This window comes from Phocoena sinus, chromosome 11 (assembly GCF_008692025.1).
Source record: "Phocoena sinus isolate mPhoSin1 chromosome 11, mPhoSin1.pri, whole genome shotgun sequence".
Classification (NCBI taxonomy): domain Eukaryota; kingdom Metazoa; phylum Chordata; class Mammalia; order Artiodactyla; family Phocoenidae; genus Phocoena; species Phocoena sinus.
The window spans coordinates 2,217,667-2,236,589 of NC_045773.1; the positions used below are offsets into that span (position 1 = coordinate 2,217,667).

An 18,923-nucleotide genomic window follows, 5' to 3' on the forward strand; every position below is an offset into this window, starting at 1 on the left:
TGTGTGTGGAGGCTAAGCAGTGGAGGAGGTCAGGGTCCGCTGTGTGCACAAGGGATGGGAAAGCTCAGTCTGGCGGGACACACACGGGGCAGCAGGAGCCAGAGTGTTCAGGACCTTGCAAGGCTTGTCAGGGAGGGTGCAGTGGACCGCAGGGTCGCGGCAAGGCCAAGGGAGGGTCTAGGGTTTACCTGGGGTGGGATGGATGGCAGTGGCACCCTAGAAAGGGAACGCTAACTGTGGAGCACAGGCCCCTCAGCCCCTGAGTCACTGCCTCCGCCTCCCCCCACCCTTCCCCTGCGGTGACCCTTGGGGGCACAAGCCGGCCTTGACGACGGGATGGGGGGAAGGGCTGGTCCCAGGGACAGTGATGAGCCAGAGGCCACCGAGAAGCTGGGGAGGCTGAGGATGGGGCTGAGAGGGCCCGGAGGGGAGGAGGGAGGGAGCTGGGGCAGGAGGAGGACGGGTGGGTGAGAGGAGGGGATGGGCGGTGGCTGAAGGGGCTGGCGCTCCAGGGAAGGCCTGTGCTGTGCGAGCCGGCAGGGACCTGGGCACACCTGAACAGTACAGGAAAGGGTCCTGGAGGAGCACCAGAGGAGAGGGCCCCAGCAGGTAGGACCTGGCAGCCCGGTAGGACCTCTCCCCTGCCTTGCTTCTCCAAGGGGCCGGGGCGGGGTGGTCAGTGGGCTTCCCCCGACCCCCAGCTAGCTGGGACTCGGGCAGGGCCAGTTTCGGGAGCCCGAGGTCTGAATTAGACCAAAGCAAGAGAAATGGGGTTCACTCCGACCCTGTGTCCAGCTGCAGGGAGGGCTCGCAACCCTGACACCGGCCCTGGGTCTCCACCCCCGCGCCTCTTGGCCTCTGTGACCCGCAGACCCCTCGGATGGCCCCTGAGCCTGGAACAGCCCCTCCCAAGCCGCCCAGCCACCGTCCTCCCTGACGAGGGTGGACAGGTCGCTGGCCTGACTGCCCCATCACCTCCGGGGAGAGGGCTGTGGCCGCAAAGCATCCGCTCCCCTGCCCCGAGGTGTGCGCTGCCGGGGATGAGGTCCAGCTCAGCTCCGCCTCCCGCCTCCCGGGCTGCAGACTGGCTCTACTGGCACCAAGGCCTCCAGAAGTGGTTTTTATATACGTATAAAAATATAGGACTCAGAACAATGAACTTCTCAGAGTGGGAGGCTATTTTTAGAGCCCTGCTAACTGCGCCAACATTCAGCATCTCCCTGTTTGTCAGACGCTGCTGGCGAGATGGGCCTCGGGCAGGAGCGGGGTCTCCTCAGGACACGAGCGCATCAGGAGAGGGGCGGTGTTGGGATACCCGAGCTGTGGGGCGTGGGGGCCACCGCGTGGCACTCCCCACCCCAGGTCCTGAGTGCCCACACGGCCCTGCAGGGCACTCACCACTCTACGGTGTCCCGACGGGAGTCGGCAAGAGTATGGGCGGGTGGCCCACACCCCGGGGTCCGGCCACCCTCCCCAAGCCTCAGTTTCCCACTTGCAGAGCAGGAGTGAGGCCGCCCCCTCGGGGGTATGGAGTCGGGGACCCGTTGCCGGGCAAGGAGCCCTACAGACAGCCAATGCCGAGCCTAACTGGACAGGAACCCCTCCAGGGGGCGGGGCAGCGCCCTTCCTCAGACAGGCCTGTTGTCACCAGCGCACGGCCAGAGGGAAGGAACAGAAGTCCGCTACGCAGCCAGGCCCTCGCCCTGTGAACATATTTCCAAGTCGCTCTTCCGGCCCTGGGGAGGTGGCGGCTCCAACATCCCTGGCGCAGGCCTGACTCCTAAACATAAAGAACGGCTGTCTACCCGCCTGCCTGCCGGAGCCCGGGCTGGACCTCCCGGCAGCTCATCGTGAGTCACTCCCATTAAGATAGCCGGGGGGGCGGGGGGGGGGGGGGGGGGAGCGGGGACGGAGGGTCAGAGGTCAGCACCAACAGCCTGCAGTCAGATCCAGCGAAGGCCATCCCATGGGGTTCAGGGCACGGCAAACGCAGGGCATAAAGGCCACCCTGGCAACAGGGAAGGGAAAGGCGTTCTGCAGCTACCAGCCCCACCTTCCCCCACCTCCACTGTCTCCACTGCATCGAGCAGGCTGGTTATCTGACTGCCTTTTCTCCTGCATCCTGTGTCTCTGCCTTGGAAAGCTGGGTGGGGGCTGCGTGCTGCTGGCCCCTTGCTCAGGCCCCCGGGGCTGACAACAGGGCTCGGGGAGCTCAGTGAGCATTTGCTGAATGAGTGAATGAGCGATGCTACACGAGCGATGCCACCAGTGGCTAAGGAGCCCCAGTGAATCTGGGAAGTAGCATCCCTCGTTTGTTCGCTTATTCACTCAACAAACACAGAGATGAGAAGGATGGGGCCCACTGCATGATCAGGATCCAGAGCTGGGCATCAGGCGAACCTCCCAGCCTCCCCTCCCACACCCGTGCCCTCTCTTAGCTACTCCTGGACCAGGGGCCGCGTGCCCCTAACTTTCCCTGTAAGACCTTTGGGCGGCGCCCTCAGCCCCTTGGCCAGGCGTTTCACTGGGGCCGCCTCAGTCAGGCCCAGCAAGCCCGCAGCCGGGCTCACTCCTCCCTCGCTTACAAGCGGGGGCACCGATGCCTGGGGTGGGGGGCAGACTCATCCGACTCCCCCGACACACCCACAGCCGTGACGGGGCCTGGGACTCTGGATCTGTGCCCACGCCTGCTCCCTGGCCCTGCCGCCCGGCCTCGGCAGCACCAAACGGCCGCAGACTCGGGCGAGTTTCTCTGAGGCAGAGACGTGTGTTCTGCACCCAGAACGCCGCTCCCCAAGCCTCGAGGCTCAAAGGAACAGGGGCCGCGTACAGGCCGCCTCTGCCCGCGCCCACCTCCCCAGCCCTGGGAGGCCTGCTGGCCGGCCCCGATGGGGCCTCAGATGGGAGGCAGGCACAGGGACCCCTCCACAGGCGGCAAATGTGCGCTTTTACCTGGGCTGGAATCCAGCTGGCGGGGAAGCCACAGGCTCGGGTGGAGGCAGGGTCGTGGGGAAGGGGTGAGGGCCGACACAGGCAACCCCCAATCCAGCCCAGCCAGGGCCTCCGCTTGGCGAGGGGCTGCTCACGTGGCATCACCAGCCGTCCCAGGGGACCCCAACCTGCCTGAGGATCTCAACCCACATCCCAGGGACCAGAGCACCAAGCCAGGGGACAGGCCTAAACCAAGGGAAATGGGGCCTCTAATGACAGTCCTGCAGCCAAACTCAGGACCGGCAGCCTTTCCAGAGAAAGGCTGGAAAAAGCCTTTTATTCTCCCCAGCGCCATCTGGGCGAGGACCAAGGGAAGGGTGAGGTCCAGCCATCTGGGACCCTGCGCCTCACCCCCAGGACGGCTGGCTGGGAGGCCTGGCACCCACCCTGCCACTCCTCACATGGGCACCTGAGGGGCAGAGCTCTCTGGGAGACAAGGGTCTCTGCAAGGGGAGCTCACGAGGTCTCAACACAGAGCTCCAGATGGGCAGCTAAGGATCAGGCCACATGGGCCCATATTCCAGCTTGGTAACAATCAGACGGAGCTGGACGGCAGCCACACCCATCAGGGGGCAGGCGTTCTCCCACCGCCACAGTCCTCACCACTCCCTATAGCCTGCCCACACCTGGCCTGCTCCTCTCCCTCACACCGCCTTCCTTTCAGAGCATCTGCATTTGCTTGCCATGCTTGCAAAGGACCAAGATTCACAACTCAAAGAGCAGAAAAGTCAGATCTGCAGCTCCGGGATCTGCTGTTCCCAAGGAACCTGATTTAGAACACCAAGTCCCGAGGGGCAGGGTTCCAGAATTCCCACAGCTCTGCACAGCGGTGGGAACGCCCAGGCCTTCCACTCTGTCGCACCCTCCGAGCGTTTGATTTTTGCAAGACCCACCGAAGTGGGTCCACGTGGCTGACGATCCACAATCACATAGCCGTCATGGCCACCAAACTTCAACTCACCAGACGTCCTCCTTCCTCAATGTCATGCGACTAGGATATAACTTAAAAAGCGTCCATCCAAACCTGGACGCCCAGGTGACGTCCTGGGGTTTGCCCACCCTCAGCAGCCCCCTTCACCCGTCTGTGAAAGGAACGGTGCCCTGCAGCTCGGGAAGCGCCCACAGGGAGTGTTGGGCGGCTCTGGGAGGAGGTCAGACCAGGTCGAGCTCCAGCTGCCCCACTGCCGGGCCAAGTGACCCCGGGCAGGTGACCTCACCTCTCCAGGCTTCCGCTGGCTCATCTTAGCAATGGGTATCACTCCTGCCCGCTACCCAGCAGGCAAAGGGGAATCAAGTGAGCACAGGCTTTGCCAACTGCAAGCCCCCGCGTGAGCGCTGGGCGTATTTCTGCTCTGCACACGGACGGACAAGGGCTTGGCCGAGAGCCTTGGCCGGGTTTGTCGAGGCCGGAGAGAGATGTGGGAAACGTGGTCTCCAGTCCAGCGCCAACCTAAGCACTCCCTGCTCGGGAACCAGGAACACCTTGGTGCAACGCACAGAGCTTCATCCTTTCGCTCCACCCACAGGCTACCTGAAAGTTTACAAACCTCTCCCCTCACCGGGATCTCATGTGCACACAGCATCACCTCTTCCCCGTGTGTATTTTCTTCTTGGCCACTTCCTACCGCCTGCCCTCTGCCAGACACTCATCCCGGGCTGAACCAGGGCGGTCCTGGTTGGTTTTGACCGTTTGACTGCATGAGGATGACTGGGGCTTCCAGTCCCTGGGCGCACTCGGAAAGATTTTTCCAAACACACACACACAGACACACACACACGCATGCACACAGCCAAAAATCTTCCCAGCTGAGCCAAATTAAATACAGAGGCCTCTAGTTATTTCCATACGCGCAACATGGACTTAAATAAAGCAGTTCTCTGTGGCAGGCTCCAGCAGACTGGGCTGGGCCGGGCCCCAGGGACCCTACCCACCCCCCTCCTGGCAGGGCAGGCAGGAGGCACCAGCTGGGGAGGTGGCTCGGGGGAGCGACCGGGCAGAGAGGGGACATCCGGCACGCAGGCCTCCCATCTGCAGCCCACCCTGTCGGCCAGGGCCCGGTGCAGGGCCCTCTCGGAGCCCGGGACGCTCTCGGCCCAGCTGTCCAGTCCCATCCTAGACAGTGGGCCACCAAGCTGTTCTCGCTCCCTCCGCTGCGAGAAAGCACTTTCCAAATTGCAAATCATCCAAGTCCTTGCCGACCTAAAATCTTTGTCACGGTCCGACTCCCTGGGGCAGTGCCCATGCCCGCTCCCACGGGGCCCTGCCCACCCCTCCCCTTGTGTTCCAGGCTGTGGCACTGTCCATGCCCTTCCCGGGGCACTGGGCGCCCATGACGGAGGGGGCACAGCCCATAAGAGGCCCCCGGACGCCCTGCCCGATAGTGAGCTGACCCTGGGACAGGCACACACGTTGTGCGTCTGTGTCCTCGGGGCCAGCACATCCTAGGATGAGTGAAGGAAGGAAGGAACTGACAGTGACAAGAATCACTGCACAGCAGCAGGTGACAGCCACGCCCCCAGCGTGCTGAGCACCTCACAGGGAACTGACTAACCATCCAACAACTTTTTCCTTAATAGATGTTTACTCTTTAGAGTAGTTTTAGGTTCTCAGCAAAACGAAGCGTTGAGTACAGGGTTCCCATTCAGCCGCCCCGACACGTGCACAGTCGAACCCCAACAACACCTCCACCAGAGCGGCACCTCTGTCACAGCCGGGAACGCGTGGACACCGCGCCGTCACCCAGGGGCCGCAGGCCACTGAGGGCTCACGCTCGGAGCTAAAGGTAGAGGCAAGTGCTCTATCACCTACCCATTTAGTCGACAGAGAAACTGAGACACAGAGGTAATGTAACTGAGTGAGTGGGGGAGGGGGGGAAGGGGGGAGGCCGACCAAGGCACCGGGCCGCCGGCCGATGGGCCACCGTGTTTCACACCCGCACCTCTGCAATCTCTTCCTCGGGAGGGGGAGCCCACCCACCTTGCCTGCCCCCCGACCCCCTCCTGCCTCTCAGGACCTGGACGTGCAGCATCGCCGACAGGCCCCCACCCACACGCGGCAGCCGGAGCCGGAACAGCAAGGGCCTGGGGAAGGATGCTGCCCCTCAACCTCCTGTAACAGCGGCACACGGCTCTCCCCTGTCTGGCACCTGGCAAGCAGGAGCTGCGCGACCTCGGGCAAGTGACTAGGCCTCTCTGTGCCTCAGTTTCTCAGCCATAAGATGGGGGTGTTGTCCAGCTCACAGGGCTGCCGTGAGGGCCACATGGTAACGCACCCAAGTCCTCACCTGGGGCCTGAGAATCAGGACGTGCTGGGGGCTGCGTCCCACGGCGCCACGGGGACCGGGTGGCTGGAAGGCAGTGGGTGGGTGGCAGTGGAAAGAGACGTTAAGGGGAGGCCTTTGCTCAGAACCGGGCGTCAGACCATGTGGCCCTAGACCAGCCCCCACCTGAGCAGAGTGCGGGGTGCGCTAACTGGCTGGGCACCGGTTCAGAGCAGGAGTGGGGCGGGACTCGGGCATGCTGTGGCTTTTTAACTGAATCTGGCTGCGGGCCCGCTGTGTGCCCAGCACTGTGTCAGACGCCGGGGTGGTGACAGTGATGTGTTAACATGTTCCTAAGGACCAGACCAACTCGTATTTCCTGAGCACCCACCGTGTGCCAGGCTGAGACACAATGCGGGGCGCTGAGGGGGGGTGGGTGTCAGGATGACTCCAGCCTTCTATCCGGAGCCCTAGCCAGGGTCGGGCGGGGAGATCTGGGGAGGGGAGGCCGTAAGGAGCCGGGGTAGAAGCCGCAGGACACAGAGGAGGGACGAGGGCCTGGTAGAGGCCCGGGTGGGAGAGGGGCTGGCCAGGAGGGCTTGGAAGGAGCTGCAGTGGTACATGTGGATGTCTCTTAAGCCAGAGGAAAGAGCACTTGGGGGCCACGTGTCAGGCCATCCAGAGGCCAGGCAAGATGAGAGGCCACTGTGTGGGGGGACAGGGGCGCAGAGGCCACTGCTACCCCACCACCGGGCGAGGGCAGCCCCGGGGCAGCAGGCAGGGCCCCGTGGGGACACTGGGCAGGGAGCCCGGTCCTGCCTGGGGGCCTGCGGGGTGAAGGCCAGTGCCTTGGGCATCCCACCCGACGACCTGACGGAGGGGCCTCGCAGGCCTGGCCTCCCCCAGGGGCTGGCGCCACTCGGGTCTCAAGGCCGGGAAACCGGGCCAGGCTCTGGGTTCCCAGGCTGGGCCACCACAGCCAAGGGCCATTGGAGGAACGCGGATGTGCCCCAGGGACCCACCCCAGCCACACGACATCTCCACTGCCAGACGTGAGGCTGACCGCACGACAGGTCCTTGATTTAAAATCAACAAAATGTCTGGGATTTGCCTCAGAGTAATCCAGAGGCAAGGAAGTAAAACTGCCCATGGGAGCCATTCTGCCATTCTCTCTACTTTGGATATGTTTGGAGTTTTCCGTAAGAACGAGTTTAAAATCGTGCCAAGAATCTGCTGTCCACATCAAGGCCTAGCATCTTCCTGGGCCATTCTGCCATTTTTACTGCATGGGGGAAAAAGCCCAGACCCTGCACATTTGATTTATGGCTTTGAGAAAGTCAAGGCCGGAGGGAACAGAGAAGCCGCATCTGCGGGGCCGCACCTCGCCCTTCTCGCGGCAGAGGAAAGAGCCGTTTCCCAATCACTTCCTCTCCGGCCCCAGCACGGCGCTGAGCTACCCTGGGGCCTGTCCAGGGTCTACACGGGGAAATAAGACCGATTCTTAAGAACCCGGGAGCAGCCAGCAATTCCTGAACAACTGCCACCAGCCCCTCCGCGGGGGAGCCGTCCTGTCACTGTCAGGGGACCTGGAGAGCCCTTCTCACGCCGTGTGGCCTCCCGGGTGACCTCACGGGCCAGCAAACATGTTTATGAGATGCCAGGTCACTAGCCAGAGCTGCAAGGGCGCTGCACCCACTGCGACGTGGACTCTGTGCTCTCCACACGTGGCTGCTGGGAGAACCCAGTGCTGCTGTTTGGCCTGGGGTAGGGGGGGTCCCACACATTCCTGTCTGCCCCCCGCCCCTTCCTGCCTCTGCCTCATCCTCCATTCTTGAAAGCCCAAGCCCTCGCCACAATAAGGTCAGGGAGGGGGAAAGACATACTTCAACCTGAAGACCAAATCTACATTGTACAAAACTTGAATATGTTATTTTCATTTTCTCGCCTCAGTTTCCTTGTCCGTAAAATGGGAATAATACTTCACAAGGCTCTTGGGAGGTTCAAATAGGATAAGTGTGTGTAAGATTCAAAGGCCACCCGAATGTCAGATATTACCATTTTTATTCTGTGGCCCATTCCAGTCTGGATCAGACCTGTGCCAACTCCAGACCCACCAAACCCAGCCAAGCCCTTCCCCTTCCTTGCAGGTGCCCAGCTGCACGTTTCCCAGTCCCTGGGCAAAACACTCCACTGTCCATCCCCCGTGGGAGGTTTCAATCCTCAGCTGTAAGCAGAGGCTAGGAGCACACACACAAGCCCACGGGGCGTGTCGCCCTTCACCAAGGCTGCGATCTGGGTCCTCCAGTCACCGCCGCCGTGCACCACGAGCAGCCTTGGCCCTGCTTGCAGTCAAAAAGAGGGGCCACCCACTCCTGTCGAGGAACAGCGCCGTGGAACCCCTCAACTCTGAAAGAGTGAGAAGCTACCGTCTACCAGGTGTTTACATTACACGTTTAAGCACTTTACGTGGATCAACTCGTGTAATGAGCTCTTACCATCACTCACCTTTTGCAAATGGGGAAACCAAGGCACAGAAAGTCTAAAGAACATTCCCAGGATCACAGAGAGTGTGAGGCCCAGGGCAGGGTCACAGGCTACAGTATCTGCCCCCCAACCGCTGGACCAAACATCCTCCCCTCAGCAAATGACCACAGGGGTCCCGCGGTCTTCATAGAGGTGGAAACCGAGGCCCAGAAAGGGGACGTGACGTGATGCCTGACGCCAGGGCTCCCAAGGACGCCTCCTCTCTCTGGAATAATCAGGATAATAATCAGGATAAATAATACTGACAATGACCACAACTGATACTTACTGAGCTCTTTCTATAACACAGGAAGGCACCGTGTTTCACTCAGACGACTGCATCCAGTTCTCACACCACCGAGCCTCCCAGCCAGAGACAGAAAAGCAAACACCGTTTGCTTCCATCTTCCATCTTCAGGCATCGGGAAGAAAGCGCACACAGTGGCAGACAGACACGGACCCTGCCCGGACCACAGCCGTTTCAGGAAACCCAGACGAGGAGGCTGCCTCCCAGCTGGGACTCTTTCAAATTTTCTAGTTTTTTTAATGGTCCTTCTCTCCTCCCATGGGATGGAATTCAACATCCCACATGCATGTGTGTCCCCTCATGACGTCAAAGGCCATGCCCTTGGGCTTCCTCACCATGCACAGGCCAGCTACGTTCGCACGGGTCCCTCAGCAAGGCAGGGGAAGTTGGCTATTGTCCCTGAGACCCCGTGCCACACTGAGACTGGCCTGGGAGTAAGCGTGCTACCCTCCAAATGCGTCAAGTACTTGGGACCAAGGGCATCCTCCAGCATCCTGCTGGAGTGTCTGGGGAAGTGGCTCTGGGGTCTGTCAAGACATTAGGAGAATGGAGAGAGATGTCATCAACCTGCCTATAGCTGGCACGTTTGGGGACACTCTGGGAATCCTCACAGCAGGGGATACTAGACTCCTGTTCTGTGGTTTGGGAAAGATGCAAAAGGTTCTACTTGCGATGTGACATATTTTGCTGAAGATTATTTAGTCCGAGAGGGAGCAGAGCCTGGCTGTGAGGAGTGCAGACCTCAGAGCCAGGCAGACGGAGTTCAAAGCTCGGCTCTCGGGATTACTGGCTGGTGACCCTGGGCAAGGCATGTAACCTTCCCCCAACTGAAAAATGGGCCCAGCAGAAGCTCTTTCTCATAAACTGCTTTGAGAACTAAGTACTTCGTACAGAGTTCACCAAATGGCAACCGCTGCTATCGTTATTATTATACCAACCTTTGAACAAAACGGAAAAAACAATGTCGTCATAGTTTCCCCATCTATACAAAGAGGGAGGGGACTCTGGCCACGGTTCTACACCTGGGCCTTAAGTTCACATGAGACTGTCTTCGTGTTAGGAAACTGCAAACCAAGGAAATGAAATGGAAAGAACGGTCCTTTCCATCCAGGAGCAGAGAAGCTACAGCCATGTACGAACAAGGCATTAAAAGCTATTAAAGTCAGAGCAACTAGGACCAGGCCCAGCGCCCCATGCAGACTCCAGAAACCAGCAAGAAGGAAAGCCCTGAGGATACGTAATGATGGGCCGAGGGCTGCCGCTCCTTGTTGGGCATGTACCAGGGGTCCTCAGTCACCAGGCAAAGCTGCACAGGCCCCACTTCACAGATGAGAAAATCCAGGCTCAGACAGGGGAGGCAATATATCTGAAGCCACGCAGCTGGGAAGAGTCAGGGTTCTGTGCAACCCCGAGGTCCAGGCCCCGGGGCTCACGGCTTCACACGAGTAGTCTGGTTCCCCTACGTCGAGCCCAGGGCCTGGCAGAGCAGGTGCTTGGTGACTGTTTGGTAAGTGAATAAAGGAACACAGGAAGTGTGACGTGGCTGCCCCTGGGGCTGCACACGCCTCTCCAGAGAACACAGTGCCCTCCGGGCCGGAGAGCGTGTACATCCACGGGTGCACTGCTCGCCGTGATGGCCGAGCACAAAGCACAGCCGGGGTCTCGGGGGCACACGCCCAACCCAAGTGCAGGCCCAGCAGGCAGACGAGCAGCAGTTACCACGCCACGTCCTCCACCACGACTGCCACCACTTTCCCCTCAGTAGCCACTCACGCTGCAGGAACAGCCAGATTCTCTAAGGCCACACCGACGACTTCTTCAAGAGCCGTAATGGCCTTTAAACTCGTCACGATTTGCTTTTTGAGAACAACTGATAAATCACACTCAACAGCCTCTGCGCACCCTCCCCCCGCCCCCCAGGAACACACAGTTCCAGGGCACCCGGGCTATCTCCACAGGACTCTCTCCTGGCTGGGTCCAAACCCATCAGCCCTGGGCCGTCGCCTTGCCTCCGTGCTTACTGGGCGGATATTCCACGCGTCATCATAATGCAGAGGAAATTTACAAAAGAGGAAGGAAGAAAATCCAATGGGTCCCTGGTGGTGGGAAGCACCTAGAGCTGACCTGGGCCAACTGTGCGTCTGACCGAGGACGGGGCAGCCAGCGCAGCGAGGGCTTTTAGCCGCCCGCTGGGAGGGCCTCGGGCCCCTCCATGAGCCAGCAGCACCACTCCCTGTCACAGATGGGGAAACAGAGGTTCGCAGGGTGTGGAAACTTGCATAAACTCACAGAGCTGAGCTGGGGTTTGGAATAACGGCTGTCTGCCTCCCCAAGTCCTTCTTCCCTGACGCCCTGAGCCGCCCTGGACCCACGGATTCTCCCAGCAAACCGCGATGGCACATTCCAGAGCCCAGCCAGATAACACCCGCACACGCATATACTGAGCGCCTGGAGCCCTGTCCATACTCTTCCAGAAGGACCTATTTGTCCAGTCATCACGCTGTTTGACTGTGCAGCCGGCAGTCCCGTCCGTGTTTCGGAACCAAAGCTGTGCAAATATTAGCACAACCAGCTCAGAGTCCGACTCCCTTGAGCGAAAGCCCAAGGATGGCGGCAGGGCTGGCAGGGACCCTCCGCAGGCCTCCATCAGATCGTGTGGGTTCTACTCTGGGCTCTCGCCTTATAATGCTCTGGTCGTGCCCCTGGATTCCCTGCCTCTCTGTGCCCATGTGGAAAGGTAGGGTGGGAGAGGCTCGAAGAGCAGAGCACCCAGGACAGGTGCCAGGCATGCTGTTGGCCGGGGGGCGCGGCCGTGCCGGAACAGGTTGCCTTGGACCTGTTACACGCTGGGGGTGTCCCGAGGCCTCTGGAGCCTGCTGGGTCCTCTCTGTGTTCAGAGACGGGGAGATGGCCCTCCCGGAAGGACTCTGGGCTGGGGGCAAGCTGGCCAGCCCAAGGAGCACCCTGCTAAGCCACCACAGGCCAGGGCTGCGCTGATCCTCTCCCGCCCTCCCCCAGGCACTCGGCAGCAAATGGGCCCCACCTGCTCGGAGGCCCGAGGGTGAGCTGCGGGCTGGGCCTGAGTAGGGCTTAATCTCCAGGGCACCTGGCCCGGCAGAGACCAAGGAGGAGCAGCTGCTCATCACCAGCTCTGACCACAAAAGGGCCCAAGCAGGCTTCTCTATATCTAGAAGATTTAGACTGGCTACACGGAGGGACTTCCAATGAGAAGAGATGCAGGACGTAGCAACATGCAGAAGAGGTGGCCACGGACATCCCAACGGGAAGGGTGGCACTGGACAAGTCCTAACGGACGGAGAGACTCCTCAGGCTCTCTCTGCTGGCGATGGAGGAGGCCCAGCCAGCAGAGCATGCCGACTACCGTGTCCCCGCCAGCCTGTGGCCCCAGGAGTACAAAGACTCTGAGTTTTGCTCACTGCTGTGTTCCCAGTGCCTAGAGCAGGGACTGTATACAGCAGGCACTCACACCACAGAGCCTTGGTGCGGACAACAGAAGGCTGAACCTCAGTTTGCTCCCCTGCAACATGGGGATGCGGTACCGCAAGGACAAGAATGCAAAGGAATACCGGGTGGACAGCTGCGCACGGCAGGGGCACCGGCACGTGTGGGATGCGAATATCATGACCCCACCCCCACCCCCACCCCACTCTCGGACTGATGCCATTGACTCCAGACAGCTGGTCCTGCAGCTGCAGCCTGCCTGGCCTCCGCCCCAGACGCAAGTAGCCATGGTCCCTGGGAACCACACCCCACAACCCCACGTGGAGCCTCAGTCCCAGGGCCCCGGCCCCTGAGGTGAGGTTGGGGGGCGCGGAGAGGAACATACATGCGTTCTCAGCGCAGCTGCCAGACACACACTGCAGAATTTCTGAACTCAAGAGACCGAACGGCTGAAGGTGGGCTCCCGCCGCAAGGGGCCCGACACAAGCCAAGACAGTTTGTCAACAAATCCCCTCCGCCCCACAGCCCTGCTCCTCCGGGGGGCCTGCAGACAGCTCAGGGGGCAGCTGTGCTGGCGGGAAGAGCGAGGAAATCGATATTCCCAGCACATACACACTCTCTCCCTCTCTCTCCATAAACACAGGCCCTTGGACGCTCAGCCAGCCACCCGCAGGCCCCGAAGAAGAAGAGGGATGATCTCTAGGGCACACACTCATGCCCGCCAGACTCCATCCCGGGCCGCACCAGACACACGTCAACAGACGCCCCCAACCCGACCAGCGGCCCCCTCGCAGCCCTGCTCAGACACAGCAGCAGCCACACAGAACTCGACCTTCCTGCCCCAGGAGCCCCGCTGCACTCCCAGGCGTCCCCGCCAGAGCACACCCGGGCACCTGCGCACAGCCCCGCACACTCTCCCCGGGGGCCTCCCGACAGAGCGGACACAGGCCCAGGGTCCAGCATCAACAGGCCTGACACCTCCGCCGGCCTGCCACCAGACACAGCACAGACGCCCGCTGACCACGCTCCCTCCCACAAACTCCCGGCCCCCTGCGGGCCGCCTGCGCCGGATACCAACTCCCAGTGGTCTCCCCACGAGACTCGCCCACACGGGCTCCCATCCGACAGTCGCTGACGAGCGCGAATGCACACCCTCCCCCGTTCTCGGGCCGCTCCTGGCCCGCACGCACACTAACGGGGAGCGCTGCCCCCGGAGCCCCCCAACCCCTCGCTCACACTCACTTGGACCCGCGTTGCACGACCGCACAAGCCCACCCCGCTCAGCCGGCCGCCCCGCCCCGGCCCTTACCCGCTGTCAAGCTCCAGCTCCAGCAGGGACTGCGTCCGCTCCGAGTTGCAGTGCAGGCACCACATGGCGGCCGCGGAGGGAGCTGGCGGGGCCGGGCGGCCGGACCCGGGCCGACACCCGACCGCCCGCGCCCTGCCCGCCCGCCACGCGACCACCTCGGGTCGCCCGGCCCAGCGCCCGCAGATCCCCGCCGCTCCCGACCCCAAGTCCGAGCCCCAGGCCAGCCGAGTCCGCCCCGCCGCCGCCCGCCGCCCGCCTGGCGCAGCGCAAGGCCCGCCTAGAGGAATGTGGCCCCGGCGGGGGCGGGGCCGGGGCCGTGGGCGCGGGCGCGGGAGCGGGAGGAAGGCGCGAGGGGCGGGACCGCGGGCGGAGGGGCGAAGGGCGGGGCCGTGCCGCGGGCGGGAGGGAGCGAGGGGCGGGGCCGCGAGCTGGAGCGGGATTCTCCCAAGGCGGCATCGTACCCTGTCCCAGACATAGGCCTTCTCCTGGGAGGACTGCGCCCTCCCTCCAAGACGGAGCCCCCAGTAGCCATATGTCCCTCCCAAGCGTGTAAGCACAACAAATACAAAACCCCAAGCCAGCCAACTGCAGCCTACTCTGCCACCGGCGCCAAGCTCTGCCACTCCTGACTTTGGCCTCAGTTTACAAAACGGGGCTTTTGCTTTCCCAGACAGGGCGGGTCCGGGCTCTGACACCCCTGCCCTGGAGATAGGGGAGTGGGTCCCAGCCTGAGGCTGGGGATACCCTTTAGGGGACTTTCTGGGGAGGATCTGATGGAAGCAGCTTCTTTCTCCCTAAGCCCACCCAACCCTTTGCCCTCCCCTCACCCAGAGACAACTTCCAGACCCCCACGGCAAGCTTAAAGTAAAACTAATTAGCATTTTAGAGCTTTTTACTGACATTTGGTCCTCAAGACAACATTGTGATGCAGGTGGAGTTATTACTGACCCCACTTTCCAGAAGAGGAAACTGAGGCTCAGTTTACCGGGGTTAACTCTGAGAGGCTCCCAGGCTGCACAGCTCTCCCTCCTAGAAGCAATCACGCCTCGCTGTTCTCAGTTTGCACATTTTTTGTATCGTCTGTCCTCCGGCTCCTTGAAGGCAGGCCCAGTGCCCAGCACCCACACTTGTGGAATGCCCAAATGTAGTTGGGAGACCTCAAGCAGAAAGACACGATCAAAACCCCACCTGTCCCGGGCCGCCCCACCCGCAGGTACATCTCCTGGAGGGCCAGGCAGCTGGCAGGTCTGCAGGGGTCAGGAAGCTGTGGGAAGCCACGCATGCAGGGGCATCTGGCTTGTGCCCTTCTGACTCTTTCATTTGGAGGGGGTGATGCGACGGGCCCGTTGAGGAGCATTATTCCCAGATGGGGAACTGGGGCGGGTGGAGAACAGTGGAGGGAGAGGGCTGGGCTGGCCCTGCTTACTGCCGGGAAAGGGCAAGCCCTAGAGCCAGTTTAGTGCTCCAGGGTTCCCAGGCGGGAGGCTGAGCAGGAATCCACAGCCCATCTCCACATGCCTCCTCTTCCTTTCTGATGTTTTCTTTGCTACATTAGAAATAAATGAAGACCTGCGAAGGAAGTCCCGTGCGCCACCTGAGCGGGCAGGGGTCCCCAAGTGGGTCTCGGAGACGGCGGAGGCCTTCTGGTGTTGTTTGACCCCGTGACCGCCGGGGCCTCGACCTGCGAGGTTGGAAAAATTACAGGGTGCACAGGCGGCCTCGGCTCTACAAACAACCAGCTGGGTGTTTAAAGCCCTAAGTAAAGGCGAAATCAGACGCGTGGGAGCGTTTTTCTTTTAAACAATAAAGGTCATCATTCGGAAAAAAAGAAAATAAAAATAAATGAAGACACAGGATGAGAGAAAATATTTTCAAATTATGCATCAAGTAAGGATCTAGTGTCCATACTAGATAAAGGACTCTTACAACTCAATAATAAAATGGCAAATAACCCAATTAAAAAATGGGCAAAGGACCTGAGCAGACATTTCTCCAGAAAAGATATATGAATGGCCAATAAGCACGTGAAAATTTGCTCAACGTCACTAGTCATTAGGGAAACGTGAATCAAAGCCTCAGTGAGGTGTCACCTCACGGCTACTAGGATGGCTGGAATCAAGATGGACAAAAGCCCCTCCACATAGGGTTCTGGAAGGAGAAGACCTTCACATGCTGCATGCTGGCTGGGGGTGGGGAGATGGGAGGGGATATAGTTGATAGGGTTGAAGCAGTCCAGTTGGGGAGGGGGGGTGGAGAAGTCCCACCCCCACTTGAACTGCCCTCTAAAAATAGGCTGTAATAAATGGAGCCAAGAGCGTCGCCCCTCAGCTGCCGGAGCGCTCCAGACACGGGCTCTGACCGCCTCACGACCCGGATTCTCCAAGAATTCCAGGCACTTCTCCAGGCAGGCCCAGGGCCTCACCGCCCGCCAGGATAGTCTTGGCGACATAGTTCCGGCTGGGATTTAGAAAAAGGGCGTTGAGCCTCCCTGTAAGCATTTGGACTACCAGAGGATGGAGTCCCTGGAAACCAAATGCCTCTTCATTCTCTCCTTTTATCTTCCTGCAGAGTGCGACTTCTGCTTCTGGCTCTCAGTTAATTTCCTCACAGATTAATAATTTAAGGACTCGTGAGGCAAGTGAGAAAGCCAAGCCTGGAGAGGTAGAGAAAGCCAACTCTTCTGCTGAGCAGAAATGACTAGACTGGGCAGAAGCCTTACACGTGCCATTTGGGCAAACTGCTTAGGCTTCTGAGCCGTAGTTTCCTTAGCTGTAAAGCAAGGCTCATCAGCCGCCTCTCCGCTGGCTAATCCACCGTGCCCTTTCCTTTAATTTAGCAAACATGCATCAGCGCATATTCCAGGCTGCTGTTGTGAGGCACAGTGGGGAGACATTGCCGTGACAAGTGTCCCCGGGGATGATGTTATGACAGTCTGGAGGAAGTCGCCCGTACCTCTGCCCCACAAGAGGCTCCAGAGATGAAGGGACATTTAGGCTGGGCCTTGAGAGATGAATAGGAGCCCACCTAAAAGGCTGGAAGATGCGAGAAGTGCATGAAAATGTTTACTTTCACTGTATCGTCCTGGGTTTCAGTCCTAACCTACTTGCCTTGGCCCATTTCACACGCCCCCAACCTGACTCCATCCCCATCTCCTGGGCCTCTGACAGCCTCCCGCCTTCCACTGCCTCCTTGCTCTCCTCTGACCAGACATGTGGCACGCATGCCCCCAAAGGCCAACCTTTGCAGTCCGTCTCCCAGAGGCCTCCTCCTGTGAGGCCTGGTCTGGCTCCTCTTTCCAGCCCTTGCCGAACCTCAAGCAACACTCCCCACTGTGCTGGCTGGTAGCCAGGACTTGGGTTTCAGCTTTCAATGTGACTTTACCCAGAAAGCCACCCTGACTGGCCCCCAATCCAAGTCAGAAACTCCCTTTAATGCTCCCCGGTTCCTTGCCAGGGGCAGAGGAACGGTGCTGTCCTTGCCAGGCAGGGCTGGCCTGCGTCCTTCTCTGCAGCATCCCCTGTGCCCACTATAGGGCTGGGACACCAAGGTGCCCAGGCAAATCAATCAAATGCCAACTAAGGCCTGGGGGCAAGTCCAGCTCCCTGCATGCTTTTTTAAATAAAGTTTTATTGGAACAAAGTCACACTCATTCCATTATGTATTGTCTACGGATACTTTTGTGCCACAACAAAGTTGGAGAGAGACTAGGGCTCGCGAGCCTGAAATATTTCTGTCTAGTTCTCCACAGAAAAGGCTTGTCAGCCTGACATAATGAAGCTCCCCTGAGAGAGTTTTGCATTAGCTCCACGTGAATTCTCTGGCTGTTCAGCCACCCCCCAGTTCCCTGCATCAGGGCTGTGGACGAGATCTGGGAAAGAGAGTCCACGTGCCATGGGGGAAGATGGTGATCGAAACGATAGGGCCAGGCCAGGCAACCTTCAGACAGATGGCCACAAGATGGGACCATCCACTGTTCGGAACACATACTTACAGAGAGAGCTACCTGCCCAGGTGCACAAAGACGCAGGTCCAAGGGTATTAGTTGTTTGTAACAGCAGAACGCGGAGAAGAACACAGACAACATCTGTCAATTGGTTACGTAAACTGTGGTACAGAGGAGCCCTACGTCAAAAGAACGGCAGCAGCGCTGTACACGCTTGTAGCAAACGGTCTGAGACACAACGTCTTGACAAAAAGTGCAGACGAGTGTGACATGTACAGACAATAAAACATACAGAACACTAGTATGCTTGCGTAGCACAATACGCTCATAGACTGTTTCTTAAAGGAGACCCAAGAAACGGGTACGGTGGCTGCCTCTGGGAAGGGAAACGGGGGTTCCAGAGATTCCTGGGGACACGGCTCTGCCCTCTAAGCTTGGGACACAGGGTGGGAAGGAGGAAGGAGCACTTTAGAATTACAGTGTTTGCAAAATTTTAAATAATTTTTTTAAACGTCAGGGAAACGAAGAAATCCATGATAGACGTAACAATCCAAGGGACTACAGGTCTTCTAGCATCTTCTAGGAGACTCTGAAGCCCACCGGAGCCAGTCCGCAGAGGCCCCAAAGGCCAGACTGTACTGGAGCCGCCTCTTGGGCCACTCTGTGAGAGGTCGTGTCCTATGACAGCCATAAAAACAGGTTATGGTCAAGCCCACCCGAGCTTGTCTCCTAGTGTCTGTTGATCGCTAGTAAGTTACTCTTTGCATCACTGAAAGGATCCTCCCCATGTCACAGCCACAGCTCTGTGACCCTCCCTCCAGCCCAATCCTTCACTCCACAGACAGGGAAACTGAGGCCCAGAGAGACGAAGGGATGAGCGCAGGCGTGTGGCCAGGTCCTAGAAACAGTGACCCTGACCCAAGCGTCCTACCTGCCAGGCCACAAGCCCCCGCTGCTGGGATGGCATGGCAGGGATGGGGACTGTCCAGCATACAGCCTGCGTGTGGGTGAGTTGTGGGTTCCGTATGGAATGGAACTTATTTATCTGAGTGTCGGATGCCATGAAAAACCACAGACACTGCACAGAACAGAGAACTCTGTAGCGTGATCTCTCTGGGAGCCCAGTCA

At 59.7% G+C, this 18,923-nt stretch overlaps 1 protein-coding gene across 5 annotated transcripts in view; it reads right to left on the bottom strand.

Annotated features, from left to right (window-relative positions):
* The window catches only part of IQSEC1 (IQ motif and Sec7 domain ArfGEF 1), a 113,485-nt gene that overhangs the window by 54,097 nt on the left and 40,465 nt on the right, over positions 1-18,923 (bottom strand). The window contains exon 1 of one of the 5 annotated variants that reach the window (XM_032648797.1): positions 13,853-14,093. The exons of the other annotated variants lie outside the window; for them this stretch is intronic. Within the exon in view, the coding sequence (XP_032504688.1) occupies positions 13,853-13,917 (65 nt within the window). The 5' untranslated portion in view covers positions 13,918-14,093. Of the gene's footprint in view, positions 1-13,852; positions 14,094-18,923 lie in introns of those variants that run through there. 5 annotated transcript variants of the gene reach the window in all.